General features: G+C 40.7%; 1 protein-coding gene across 1 annotated transcript in view; it reads left to right on the top strand.

Annotated features, from left to right (window-relative positions):
- The first annotated feature begins 2,505 nt into the window (after positions 1-2,505).
- The window catches only part of LOC134578876 (catalase-like), a 32,682-nt gene continuing 20,736 nt past the window's right edge, over positions 2,506-14,451 (top strand). Inside the window, exons 1-2 of the mRNA XM_063437957.1 lie at positions 2,506-2,582; positions 14,275-14,446. Of these exons, the coding sequence (XP_063294027.1) occupies positions 2,568-2,582; positions 14,275-14,446 (187 nt within the window). The 5' untranslated portion in view covers positions 2,506-2,567. The remainder of the gene's footprint in view (positions 2,583-14,274; positions 14,447-14,451) is intronic.

Here is a 14,451-nt window from a genome sequence, read left to right as displayed (position 1 = left end):
TCGTGGTCATATTGTTTCCATATGACCTATTTGGTGGTACTGTCCCAAGCGTAAAATTCAGGAGAAAAATCCATTCATTAATAAAAATGGATCCATCCATTACAGCATTCTGATCAGAATTAAGTTTGTATAAAATGTTTTTACGTAAACATGTTTTCTGTTATTGAAGTGCCATGTGTTGTGCAATTGGTTCTCCATCTCCCATGTGCATATTAACAAACCGATAGTTGAGTTGCCAAGTATTGTGTAAACAGACTTTCTTCTCTTACTCTGGGCCACATTGGAGTACACTTCCTATATTGAGTTCTCTATCCAGTAAAGAAAGAGGAAGCGCAACGATTTCTGCATTCGCTTATGAAACTCTTGAGTTCTGAGTTTGGAGGTTGGTTCATCCTTCCCATAATACCGGTAGTGAGTCGGGGTTCATTATAGCAGTGGAGCCCATTGTAGGGACTGTATATAAACATTTTTGGCATTTATTCACTAAACAGTGAATTGGAAAATGCAAAGTGTAGGCATTGCAGGCCAGCTTGCTAAGCTGTATTGGTAGTTGGTGTTTATTTTGTAATTTGCTTTTCCATTTGTCACTCGCTATCTAGTGAACAAACCAGATGTTATTGGAGGTGGTGGATTCACAGTAGGTTTTTATTTGCCGCAATCTCTTGCAGTTCATATTTCAAGTGATCCGCTCTCTTGTGTTCTAAATCCTTGTTAAAAGTATGAGAGAACTGTCTCCGGTACTGGTCTGTGTGTCCTATAACTCATCAATCACATTCCCAAATACTACTGAATGCATGCATTGTAAGACAACGTTCTCTTATTTGGACAAAATAAATGCTGAGTCATAACTACAACACAAAACCCTATCTAACCTCATAAATCTATATATATATATATATATATATATATATATATATATAAAAAAGTAACTTTTGGTTGTGGATCAGATAACTGTACAAATAGTAACTGTCATTCTGACTCAGCTAAACTGACAACTGGCAAATCACCAGGTCTTTCGCAATACAGACGCAATGGAGGAAAATCCTAATAAATACAATAGGTTCCCTGCCCTGACAGACATTGGCAGGGTAATTGTAGAGTTATATCCCAAAATACTCAAAACCAAAAAGCGGAGTTCGAGTTAAAGTTCTAATGTGGCTGTATTGGCCCCAAATTCCAGTTCCTTGTATTCTGTTATAGTGAGTGAAAACCGTATTTGTATGATATTATGAAGAGCTCAAAATGTCAGGTCGTACCCTACTAGTGACTACTAACAGTGGCTGCTGGAAAGTCCACGGTACGCTCCCTAGATGTGAGTTTCTATTCGTCAATAGTTAGTAGTCGAGTGGAGAGTCTGAGACCTGGTGTTTATGTAAACAATGCTTCTATGTATCCACAGAAAAGAATCCGGAGAACTCACAAAGAATATATTTATTGACCGTGAGTGTTAAGATCCATAAATGGAAACCATTTAAACATAATTGGGAAAGGAAGACCGAGACCTCCTGGGTTATTCCTTTTGATATTTCTAATAACCACTTTCAAAATTAATATACTAGGGTTTTCTTTTTTCTTTTTTTTAAACCAACATCTGAGGAGACATGCCTTGATCAAAACAAGTTCAAGCCTGTAGTATACTCTTGGGCATACTGTCATCTGAACTTAGAAAATCCTCCATAATAGTAAAAAGGAAAGAATAAAACAGAACGTGATGTGAATAAAAAGCACCAAAAAAAATGACATTTTTATTTGTGACTGATTCAATCTATTTGAAATTCTGTATGGATATATAGTGTGTAAATGTGTGAAGGTTTTTGCTTGGGCAAATGGTGTTTTAAAGCTAAAATAATGATTTACCTAGGAAAAGCTTTTTGCCCACCACATATACAAGTATTAGAATGTTAGTCAATATGTACTATAAATAAACACACATCCTTAAATTAATGTTCTGTCTCTTTTAATTTTATTTATGTAATTTGCAATCTGATATTCTGCCAAGTGTTTTTCAAATATGTAGCTCAGGATTCTCAATATATTTTACTGCAGCAGAAAGAACCAAGTTATGTGTTCTGATAGATTGCAATTCCTATGGTATTAAGCCATCCTCTACCAGTATGGAGTATATTGGTAACTATGTATTCGTTATTGCCAAGAGCCATGTCATTTCCTCAATGCACTGCCAAGATCTGCAGTTGTAAAAAGTTTCTGAAAACAATGTCTAACTTGCAAGAGGGTTAAATAAGCAGTTTTTATTAATGCAATGAGGATCATGCCTGCTCCTGACTCCTTGCAGTTCTGAGCATTGCTGGGTACACAGGAGGGGATGTGTATGGCTGTATGTGGAAGGGGTGGTACTGGCAAGCTATAACTATTGATGTATGTTTCAGCCAACAGTCAACTGGAAGGGGAGTAAAATGCTTTATCCAATGAGGTAGGGGTAGGTGTGTATGTGTAGGAAGTGGGTGGGGATTTAAAGGTTAAAAAAAATTGCTTGCAGTCCACAAGTATTCAGATACAGGAGTAAGCACTCGGTACTGCAGTACCTGGAACCAGAACTCACACTCACAATGGACCATTCCAAGGTAGCTATCATGTAGTGTACCTTCATCTAAAGTCCTCAGTGGGGGTAGAAGAGTGCCTGGATTAATTATTTGGAGTAGGATGAGATTTTGAGCTGGTTTAACCCCTTAAGGACACATGACATGTGTGACATGTCATGATTCCCTTTTATTCCAGAAGTTTGGTCCTTAAGGGGTTAATGGGGGGTACAACAACTTGCTTTAGCAATAATAGTGTTTGGCTGTGGGGGTGTGGGGGGGGGGGGGGGGGAGATGCAAGCACAGGTGCCACATGTAACCCAAGCAGCTCGATTTTGTGGGTCAGTCCCCACTTTCCTGGTGTTATGAGTAGAATGTAAGGTCTATGATTGTATCACAATACAACCCACAAGAAATGTTTGTTTAACTGACAGAAGGTGTGCTTTCAATAATATAATAATTTACAAAAAATACCATTGAAAGACAAACCCAGTCCCACTACTAGCTGTCAATAGGCCATACCATTGCCATCCCCTAGGAATGAGAGATCTAGTGAAAGGGATATAGCTGTGTGTGCTGAGAGTGAACGTTCCAAGGTAAGATATATGGCTATAAGTTACCAGAGTTAGAGTTTCAGTGGAAGGAATGTGGCTGTGAGTGATAGGAGTGAGAGTTCCAGGAGAAGGAACGATCTGGGAAGAAATAGAGGTGTGAGTGTTTAAAAGTGATGGTTTCATGGAAAAGGAATATAATTGGAATACTGGGAGTAAAAGTTCCAAGTTAAGAGAGATGGCTATGAGTTACCAGAGTAAGCGTTTCAGTGGAAGGGATATAGCTGTCAGTTCTGTTAAATGAGTGAATGTTCTAGTGGAAGTGGTTTTGCTGTGAGTGTTAGGAGTGAGAGTTCCAAGGTGAGGGCTGTGCTGTAACCAGTGCCAGGTGAGAGTTCCAGGGAAGGAATGTAAGCAGTGGATACATTGTTTGGGTTGATTTGAGATAGGCTGGTTTTATGAACCTGGGTGACATAATTCTATCAGTCTGTTTATATTCTGTTATCACGAAGCTGCAGAGTATTAAGATGGATGTGGTTACAGACTTTCTATTTCCTGGATGGCTCTATGAGACATGCAATAGAGTGCTAGCCTGCTAGGAGAGCTGGGGAGCAGACCAGCACTGTGTCTGTGTGCCAAGCTTGTCTGCCAGGAGGGGAAGGGAGGAGAAACAGAATTCCAGCTCTGGGATCATGGCTGGATTTTATCCGTGAATCACCCTGGTTAATTATTTAGTTAGGGGGGGGGAAATAGCATTTTCTTGCAGGGTGTGTTCCTATCTTTTCCTTATCCTATATGTAGTTTCTCAACTTTTCTGCACATCTGCAGTTTTGCCATATCTGCCCACGTTGTTTTTTTTTTTTTTTGTTAATATAATTTCCCTGCTGTTTCTCGATTTAGTCAATCTTCCCTTCCCTACAGTTTCAGGAGATGAAAATGGCCAAAGGAGCTTGCACTCTATGAACCTCAGCACATTCTAATAGTATATAGTATAGTGCTACATACACGTGTCTGAAATTCAAATCCATTTCTATTATTGTCTTTCCCACCCTCCAAATCATTGATGCCTTTTGGTAAAAACTGATTTCCTGCTCCAAGTACTTGTATGATGTGAGCACTTGCTCCCTCCTTTCTCTGTTCCAGTCAGCCTCCTCTGTGAGCATGGACTCACCCTCAGCAGCCCTGGTCCCTGGGTTCTTATCACAGCACACAGTTCCTGCAAGTGAAATTGGCTAAGTCATGCAGATGAAGCAAGGAGTATTTGGACAGCTCAGTGTGAGCATGCAAGGATTTGGACAACAATTGGCATTGTTACAAGATGGCTATACTGGCTACAGCCCCAGAAACAGGGGTCTTCAGACCTGCGTGTCTTCATGTCACAGGATAGCAGTGTTTTTATCATTTTATACTAAGTAGCAGCTAATCTCAGCAGCCCAAACTCAGTAATGTCTGCCACAGTCTGGGTACCAGAGATGTTTTAAAAACTGGAATTAGAGGAGATTTAAAAAGTATATTTTTAGAAACCATTTTGTAGCAGCATAGCCATTACAATAAGCTGTAACGTGTGTGGTGCTCAGAGTATCCCTTTAAGAGCTACAGGGAGTGAGTGTAGTAATTCATTCTGTTTCCTATTGATGTTGCTTCACTTTGAGTTTTGTAAGAATAGAAGTTTCTTGTTAACCCCCGCCCGACCTGTTTATACTATGAATATAAATACTCAATAGACTTTCTGTAAGGGATCTCTTTATTATGGCTGTCGGATTCTCTGTCTTCAGCTTATTATGGGATGTCAGAAATATTTGACATAATAAAAATGGCTGTCTTGTGGAGCAGAAACACCTTATTACAGCTCCTTCTATTTAACATGACGGTGATAGTCCGCCTTTAACAGTTTGATCTAAGAGGGGTATTCACTGAACCAAAAAAAAAAAAAATTTTAGACCAAAATTTGCCAAGATGTACTCTTAGAATTGGATAATTTCTCTGATTGAGATATTTTCACTTTATAGTTTGCAAAGTTGCTTTGTCAATTCACCACATTTCATCGTATGCTAAATAAATTATAAAAGCAAATTCCTCATTCTCTTCAGGACATAAACAAATCTCATGTGTAGCTCAATGTAGTCCGCTGGGCTTGAAGTACAGATATTTTATAACTCTAATTTATGGCACCATAAGGAAACACTGTAGCTGTTATGCAATAATACAGATTTATGATGGATTAGAACTGTTCTGACAAGTCATGGCTGTGAGGAGCCAATTTCAATTATACACAGAGCCATATTATCCTAGGCCCTAGGGCCTGGCCCTGCTCACTGTTCAAGTCACAAGCAGTTTCTCCCAGCAGATATTTTACTGTTACATATAGCTCAATTTTATAAAAACCCTGGAGGCATTTCGCATCAGTTTAAGACTCATCTGGCTCCCTTTGTATTATTGATGGAGTTAGTGTTCCCCAGTGATGTCGCGAACACAACATTTTCGGTTCGCGAACGGCAGACGCGAACTTCCGCAAACGTTTGCGAACCGCCATTGACTTCAATGGGCAGGCAAATTTAAAACCCACAGGGACTCTTTCTGGCCTCAATAGTGATGGAAAAGTTGTTTCAAGGGGACTAACACCTGGACTGTGGCATGCCGGAGGGGGATCCATGGCAAAACTCCCATGGAAAATTACACAGTTGATGCAGAGTCTGGTTTTAATCCATAAAGGGCATAAATCACCTAACATTCCTAAATCACAATGGATATGGATTGACACCTGACATATGACATATTGACACCTTGACATATGGATTGACACCTGTCCTCAGATACCCTGATACACACTGACACAGAGCAGAATAGGGAATGTTCCCCCTACATAGGGTCCCTTGGCAGATATGGATTGACACCTATCCTAAGGATCCCTGATACACACTGACACAGAGCAGAATAGGGACTGTTCCCCCTACATAGGGTCGCTTGGCAGATATGGATTGACACCTATCCTAATGATCCCTGATATACACTGACACAGAGCAGAATAGGAACTGTTCCCCCTACATAGGGTCACTTGGCAGATATGGATTGACACCTGTCCTCAGGGACCGCGAACTGCGCATGTGTTCGCCCGCCGCAGCGAACGCGAACACGATATGTTCACAGGGAACTATTCGCCAGCGAACAGTTCGGTACATCACTAGTGTTCCCTTTCTGTCATTGATGTAGTTAGTGCTCCCTTTGTATCATTGGTGTAGTTAGTGCCCCCTTTCTGTCATTCATGTAGTTAGCGCTCCCTATGTATCATTGGTGTAGTTAGTGCTCCCTTTGTATCATTGAGGTAGTTAGTGCTCCCTTTGTATAATTGGTGTAGTTAGTGCCCCCTTTGTATCATTGATGTAGTTAGCGCTCCCTTTGTATCATTGATGTAGTTAGTGCCCCCTTTGTATCATTGATGTAGTTAGCGCTCCCTTTGTATCATTGATGTAGTTAGCGCTCCCTTTGTATCATTGATGTAGTTAGTGCTCCCTTTGTATCATTGATGTAGTTAGCGCTCCCTTTGTATAATTGGTGTAGTTAGTGCCCCCTTTGTATCATTGATGTAGTTAGTGCTCCCTTTGTATAATTGGTGTAGTTAGTGCCCCCTTTGTATCATTGATGTAGTTAGCGCTCCCTTTGTATCATTGATGTAGTTAGCGCTCCCTTTGTATCATTGATGTAGTTAGTGCCCCCTTTGTATCATTGATGTAGTTAGCGCTCCCTTTGTATCATTGATGTAGTTAGCGCTCCCTTTGTATCATTGATGTAGTTAGTGCTCCCTTTGTATCATTGATGTAGTTAGCGCTCCCTTTGTATAATTGGTGTAGTTAGTGCCCCCTTTGTATCATTGATGTAGTTAGCGCTCCCTTTGTATCATTGATGTAGTTAGTGCTCCCTTTGTATCATTGATGTAGTTAGCGCTCCCTTTGTATCATTGATGTAGTTAGTATTCCCTTTGTATCATTGATGTAGTTAGCGCTCCCTTTGTATCATTGATGTAGTTAGTGCTCCCTTTGTATCATTGATGTAGTTAGTGCTCCCTTTGTATCATTGATGTAGTTAGCGCTCCATTTGTATCATTGGTGTAGTTAGTGCTCCCTTTGTATCATTGATGTAGTTAGTGCTCCCTTTGTATCATTGATGTAGTTAGCGCTCCATTTGTATCATTGGTGTAGTTAGTGCCCCCTTTGTATCATTGATGTAGTTAGCGCTTCCTTTGTATCATTGATGTAGTTAGCGCTCCATTTGTATCATTGATGTAGTTAGTGCTCCCTTTGTATCATTGATGTAGTTAGTGCTCCCTTTGTATCATTGATGTAGTTAGTGCTCCCTTTGTATAATTGGTGTAGTTAGTGCCCCCTTTGTATCATTGATGTAGTTAGCGCTCCCTTTGTATCATTGATGTAGTTAGTATTCCCTTTGTATCATTGATGTAGTTAGCGCTCCATTTGTATCATTGATGTAGTTAGTATTCCCTTTGTATCATTGATGTAGTTAGTGCCCCCTTTGTATCGTTGATGTAGTTAGTGCCCCCTTTGTATCATTGATGTAGTTAGTGCCCCCTTTGTATCATTGATGTAGTTAGTGCCCCCTTTGCATCATTGGTGTAGTTAGTGCCCCCTTTGTATCATTGATGTAGTTAGTGCCCCCTGTGTATCGTTGATGTAGTTAGTGCCCCCTGTGTATCGTTGATGTAGTTAGTGCCCCCTTTGTATCGTTGATGTAGTTAGTGCCCCCTTTGTATCGTTGATGTAGTTAGCGCTCCCTTTGTATCATTGATGTAGTTAGTGCTCCCTTTGTATCGTTGGTGTAGTTAGTGCTCCCTTTGTATCATCGAGGTAGTTAGTATTGTTGGTGTAGTTAGTGCTCCCTTTGTATCATTGATGGAGTTAGCGCTCCCTTTGTATCGTTGGTGTAGTTAGTGCTCCCTTTGTATCATTGAGGTAGTTAGTATTGTTGGTGTAGTTAGTGCTCCCTTTGTATCATTGAGGTAGTTAGTGCCCCCTTTGTATCATTGATGTAGTTAGTGCCCCCTTTGTATCATTGATGTAGTTAGCGCTCCCTTTGTATCATTGGTGTAGTTAGTGCCCCCTTTGTATCATTGATGTAGTTAGTGCTCCCTTTGTATCATTGATGTAGTTAGTGCTCCCTTTGTATCATTGATGTAGTTAGTGCTCCCTTTGTATCATTGATGTAGTTAGTATTCCCTTTGTATCATTGATGTAGTTAGCGCTCCATTTGTATCATTGGTGTAGTTAGTGCCCCCTTTGTATCATTGATGTAGTTAGCGCTTCCTTTGTATCATTGATGTAGTTAGAGCTCCATTTGTATCATTGATGTAGTTAGTGCCCCCTGTGTATCGTTGATGTAGTTAGTGCCCCCTTTGTATCGTTGATGTAGTTAGTGCCCCCTTTGTATCGTTGATGTAGTTAGTGCCCCCTTTGTATCATTGATGTAGTTAGTGCCCCCTTTGTATCATTGATGTAGTTAGTGCCCCCTTTGCATCATTGGTGTAGTTAGTGCCCCCTTTGTATCATTGATGTAGTTAGTGCCCCCTGTGTATCGTTGATGTAGTTAGTGCCCCCTTTGTATCGTTGATGTAGTTAGTGCCCCCTTTGTATCGTTGATGTAGTTAGCGCTCCCTTTGTATCATTGATGTAGTTAGTGCTCCCTTTGTATCGTTGGTGTAGTTAGTGCTCCCTTTGTATCATTGAGGTAGTTAGTATTGTTGGTGTAGTTAGTGCTCCCTTTGTATCATTGATGGAGTTAGCGCTCCCTTTGTATCGTTGGTGTAGTTAGTGCTCCCTTTGTATCATTGAGGTAGTTAGTATTGTTGGTGTAGTTAGTGCTCCCTTTGTATCATTGAGGTAGTTAGTGCCCCCTTTGTATCATTGATGTAGTTAGTGCCCCCTTTGTATCATTGATGTAGTTAGCGCTCCCTTTGTATCATTGGTGTAGTTAGTGCCCCCTTTGTATCATTGATGTAGTTAGCGCTCCCTTTGTATCATTGGTGTAGTTAGTGCCCCCTTTGTATCATTGATGTAGTTAGTGCCCCCTTTGTATCATTGAAGTAGTTAGTGCCCCCTTTGTATCGTTGATGTAGTTAGTGCCCCCTTTGTATCGTGGATGTAGTTAGCGCTCCCTTTGTATCATTGATGTAGTTAGTGCTCCCTTTGTATCGTTGGTGTAGTTAGTGCTCCCTTTGTATCATTGAGGTAGTTAGTATTGTTGGTGTAGTTAGTGCTCCCTTTGTATTATTGATGGAGTTAGCGCTCCATTTGTATCATTGGTGTAGTTAGTGCCCCCTTTGTATCATTGATGTAGTTAGCGCTTCCTTTGTATCATTGATGTAGTTAGCGCTCCATTTGTATCATTGATGTAGTTAGTGCCCCCTGTGTATCGTTGATGTAGTTAGTGCCCCCTTTGTATCGTTGATGTAGTTAGTGCCCCCTTTGTATCGTTGATGTAGTTAGTGCCCCCTTTGTATCATTGATGTAGTTAGTGCCCCCTTTGTATCATTGATGTAGTTAGTGCCCCCTTTGCATCATTGGTGTAGTTAGTGCCCCCTTTGTATCATTGATGTAGTTAGTGCCCCCTTTGTATCGTTGATGTAGTTAGTGCCCCCTTTGTATCGTTGATGTAGTTAGCGCTCCCTTTGTATCATTGATGTAGTTAGTGCTCCCTTTGTATCGTTGGTGTAGTTAGTGCTCCCTTTGTATCATTGAGGTAGTTAGTATTGTTGGTGTAGTTAGTGCTCCCTTTGTATCATTGATGGAGTTAGCGCTCCCTTTGTATCGTTGGTGTAGTTAGTGCTCCCTTTGTATCATTGAGGTAGTTAGTATTGTTGGTGTAGTTAGTGCTCCCTTTGTATCATTGAGGTAGTTAGTGCCCCCTTTGTATCATTGATGTAGTTAGTGCCCCCTTTGTATCATTGGTGTAGTTAGTGCTCCCTTTGTATCATTGGTGTAGTTAGTGCCCCCTTTGTATCATTGATGTAGTTAGCGCTCCCTTTGTATCATTGGTGTAGTTAGTGCCCCCTTTGTATCATTGATGTAGTTAGTGCCCCCTTTGTATCATTGAAGTAGTTAGTGCCCCCTTTGTATCGTTGATGTAGTTAGTGCCCCCTTTGTATCGTTGATGTAGTTAGCGCTCCCTTTGTATCATTGATGTAGTTAGTGCTCCCTTTGTATCGTTGGTGTAGTTAGTTCTCCCTTTGTATCATTGAGGTAGTTAGTATTGTTGGTGTAGTTAGTGCTCCCTTTGTATTATTGATGGAGTTAGCGCTCCCTTTGTATCGTTGGTGTAGTTAGTGCTCCCTTTGTATCATTGAGGTAGTTAGTATTGTTGGTGTAGTTAGTGCTCCCTTTGTATCATTGAGGTAGTTAGTGCCCCCTTTGTATCATTGATGTAGTTAGTGCCCACTTTGTATCATTGATGTAGTTAGTGCTCCCTTTGTATCATTGATGTAGTTAGTGCCCCCTTTGTATCGTTGAGGTAGTAAGTGCCCCCTTTCTGTCGTTGATGTAGTCATTGTTCCCTTTGTATCATTGATGTAGTTAGTGCTCTCTTTGTATCATTGATGTAGTTAGTGTTCCCTTTGTATCATTGGTGTGTTAGTGCCCCCTTTGTATCATTGATGTAGTTAGCGCTCCCTTTGTATCGTTGGTGTAGTTAGTGCTCCCTTTGTATCGTTGATGTAGTTAGTGCTCCCTTTGTATCATTGGTGTAGTTAGTGCTCCCTTTGTATCATTGATGTAGTTAGTGCTCCCTTTGTATCATTAATGTAGTTAGTGCCCCCTTTGTATCATTGATGTAGTTAGTGCTCTCTTTGTATCATTGATGTAGTTAGTGTTCCCTTTGTATCATTGGTGTGTTAGTGCCCCCTTTGTATCATTGATGTAGTTAGCGCTCCCTTTGTATCGTTGGTGTAGTTAGTGCTCCCTTTGTATCATTGATGTAGTTAGTGCTCCCTTTGTATCGTTGGTGTAGTTAGTGCTCCCTTTGTATCATTGGTGTAGTTAGTGCTCCCTTTGTATCATTGATGTAGTTAGTGCTCCCTTTGTATCATTAATGTAGTTAGTGCTCCCTTTGTATTATTGATGTAGTTAGTGCCCCCTTTGTATCATTGGTGTAGTTAGTGCTCCCTTTGTATCATTGATGCAGTTAGTGTTTCCTTTGTATCGTTGATGTAGTTAGTGCTCCCTTTGTATCATTGATGTAGTTAGTGCTCCCTTTGTATCATTAATGTAGTTAGTGCTCCCTTTGTATCATTAATGTAGTTAGTGCTCCCTTTGTATCATTAATGTAGTTAGTGCCCCCTTTGTATCATTGATGTAGTTAGTGCTCCCTTTGTATCATTAATGTAGTTAGTGCTCCCTTTGTATCATTAATGTAGTTAGTGCTCCCTTTGTATCATTGATGTAGTTAGTGCCCCCTTTGTATCATTGGTGTAGTTAGTGCTCCCTTTGTATCATGATGCAGTTAGTGTTTCCTTTGTATCGTTGATGTAGTTAGTGCTCCCTTTGTATCATTGATGTAGTTAGTGCTCCCTTTGTATCATTAATGTATTTAGTGCTCCCTTTGTATCATTAATGTTGTTAGTGCTCCCTTTGTATCATTAATGTAGTTAGTGCCCCCTTTGTATCATTGGTGTAGTTAGTGCCCCCTTTGTATCATTGGTGTAGTTAGTGCCCCCTTTGTATCATTGATGTAGTTAGTGCCCCCTTTGTATCATTGGTGTAGTTAGTGCCCCCTTTGTATCATTGATGTAGTTAGTGCCCCCTGTGTATCGTTGATGTAGTTAGTGCCCCCTTTGTATCGTTGATGTTGTTAGCGCTCCCTTTGTATCGTTGATGTAGTTAGTGCCCCCTTTGTATCGTTGATGTAGTTAGCGCTCCCTTTGTATCATTGATGTAGTTAGTGCTCCCTTTGTATCGTTGGTGTAGTTAGTGCTCCCTTTGTATCGTTGGTGTAGTTAGTGCTCCCTTTGTATCATTGAGGTAGTTAGTATTGTTGGTGTAGTTAGTGCTCCCTTTGTATCATTGATGGAGTTAGTGCTCCCTTTGTATCGTTGGTGTAGTTAGTGCTCCCTTTGTATCATTGAGGTAGTTAGTATTGTTGGTGTAGTTAGTGCTCCCTTTGTATCATTGAGGTAGTTAGTGCCCCCTTTGTATCATTGATGTAGTTAGTGCCCCCTTTGTATCATTGATGTAGTTAGTGCCCCCTTTGTATCATTGATGTAGTTAGTGCTCCCTTTGTATCATTGGTGTAGTTAGTGCCCCCTTTGTATCATTGTTGTAGTTAGTGCCCCCTTTGTATCATTGAAGTAGTTAGTGCCCCCTTTGTATCGTTGATGTAGTTAGTGCCCCCTTTGTATCGTTGATGTAGTTAGTGCCCCCTTTGTATCGTTGATGTAGTTAGCGCTCCCTTTGTATCATTGATGTAGTTATTGCTCCCTTTGTATCGTTGGTGTAGTTAGTGCTCCCTTTGTATCATTGAGGTAGTTAGTATTGTTGGTGTAGTTAGTGCTCCCTTTGTATCATTGATGGAGTTAGCGCTCCCTTTGTATCGTTGGTGTAGTTAGTGCTCCCTTTGTATCATTGAGGTAGTTAGTATTGTTGGTGTAGTTAGTGCTCCCTTTGTATCATTGAGGTAGTTAGTGCCCCCTTTGTATCATTGATGTAGTTAGTGCCCACTTTGTATCATTGATGTAGTTAGTGCTCCCTTTGTATCATTGATGTAGTTAGTGCCCCCTTTGTATCGTTGAGGTAGTTAGTGCCCCCTTTCAGTCGTTGATGTAGTAATTGTTCCCTTTGTATCATTGATGTAGTTAGTGCTCTCTTTGTATCATTGATGTAGTTAGTGTTCCCTTTGTATCATTGGTGTGTTAGTGCCCCCTTTGTATCATTGATGTAGTTAGCGCTCCCTTTGTATCGTTGGTGTAGTTAGTGCTCCCTTTGTATCATTTATGTAGTTAGTGCTCCCTTTGTATCGTTGGTGTAGTTAGTGCTCCCTTTGTATCATTGGTGTAGTTAGTGCTCCCTTTGTATCATTGATGTAGTTAGTGCTCCCTTTGTATCATTAATGTAGTTAGTGCTCCCTTTGTATCATTAATGTAGTTAGTGCCCCCTTTGTATCATTGATGTAGTTAGTGCTCTCTTTGTATCATTGATGTAGTTAGTGTTCCCTTTGTATCATTGGTGTGTTAGTGCCCCCTTTGTATCATTGATGGAGTTAGCGCTCCCTTTGTATCGTTGGTGTAGTTAGTGCTCCCTTTGTATCATTGATGTAGTTAGTGCTCTCTTTGTATCATTGATGCAGTTAGTGCTCTCTTTATATCATTGGTGTTGTTAGTGCTCCCTTTGTATCGTTGATGTAGTTAGTGCTCCCTTTGTATTGTTGATGCAGTTAGTGTTTCCTTTGTGTCATTGATGTAGTTAGTGCTCTCTTTGTATCATTGATGCAGTTAGTGTTTCCTTTGTATCGTTGATGCAGTTAGTGTTTCCTTTGTATCGTTGATGCAGTTAGTGTTTCCTTTGTATCGTTGATGCAGTTAGTGTTTCCTTTGTATCGTTGATGTAGTTAGTGCTCTCTTTGTATCATTGATGTAGTTAGTGCTCCCTTTGTATCATTGATGTAGTTAGTGTTCCCTACATGTTTGTGTTCCTGACCCTATAGTGATTCTTTAAAAGGAAGGTTACAAAATTTCATCTATATATTGTGCTTGCAGAACTAGTTGAAAATAGTTGAAAATATGAAAAATCTGTCAGCTACCCTCCCCTTGCCCCCGCCCCCCCCCTATCATCAACAGCAATTCTCTTGATCTGAGGGGTTAGGAATTAAAGCAACATCCAAGGCTTCGTGCAAAGCGTGTGGATGTCCAGCGTAGATTAACTCCGTAAAACTACAGGAAGCGCCTCTAGTGGCTGTCTGGTAGTCATTGCATGGGTGGGGGGTGGAGAGGGGCAGTGCACCAAGATCACTTGAATGAGATGTGTAATTTAAATGCCATTAATGTCCTTTTAAATCTTTCTATTTAAAACAGTAAAAAGTTGCTCATAAGATAAAAGACCTCACTTGAATTATAACACCCTCTGCGCTGTCTGTTCTCTGCATTGGTTTATTGTACGTCCGTTACTCACTGTCCAATATTTGTTCCTGTTCAGGCACACAGCTGTATGACCACAGGAGCTGGCATTCCGATTGGTGACAAGCTAAACAGTTTAACCGTTGGCCAACGAGGGCCACTGCTAATGCAGGATGTAGTGTTCACTGATGAGATGGCTCATTTTGATCGAGAGAGGATTCCTGAGAGAGTAGTTCACGCTAAAGGAGCTGGTGAG

Source organism: Pelobates fuscus, chromosome 12, assembly GCF_036172605.1.
Source record: "Pelobates fuscus isolate aPelFus1 chromosome 12, aPelFus1.pri, whole genome shotgun sequence".
Taxonomy (NCBI): domain Eukaryota; kingdom Metazoa; phylum Chordata; class Amphibia; order Anura; family Pelobatidae; genus Pelobates; species Pelobates fuscus.
The sequence above is the reverse complement of the archived record's forward strand: the minus strand, read 5'-3'. Positions and strand labels throughout refer to the sequence as shown.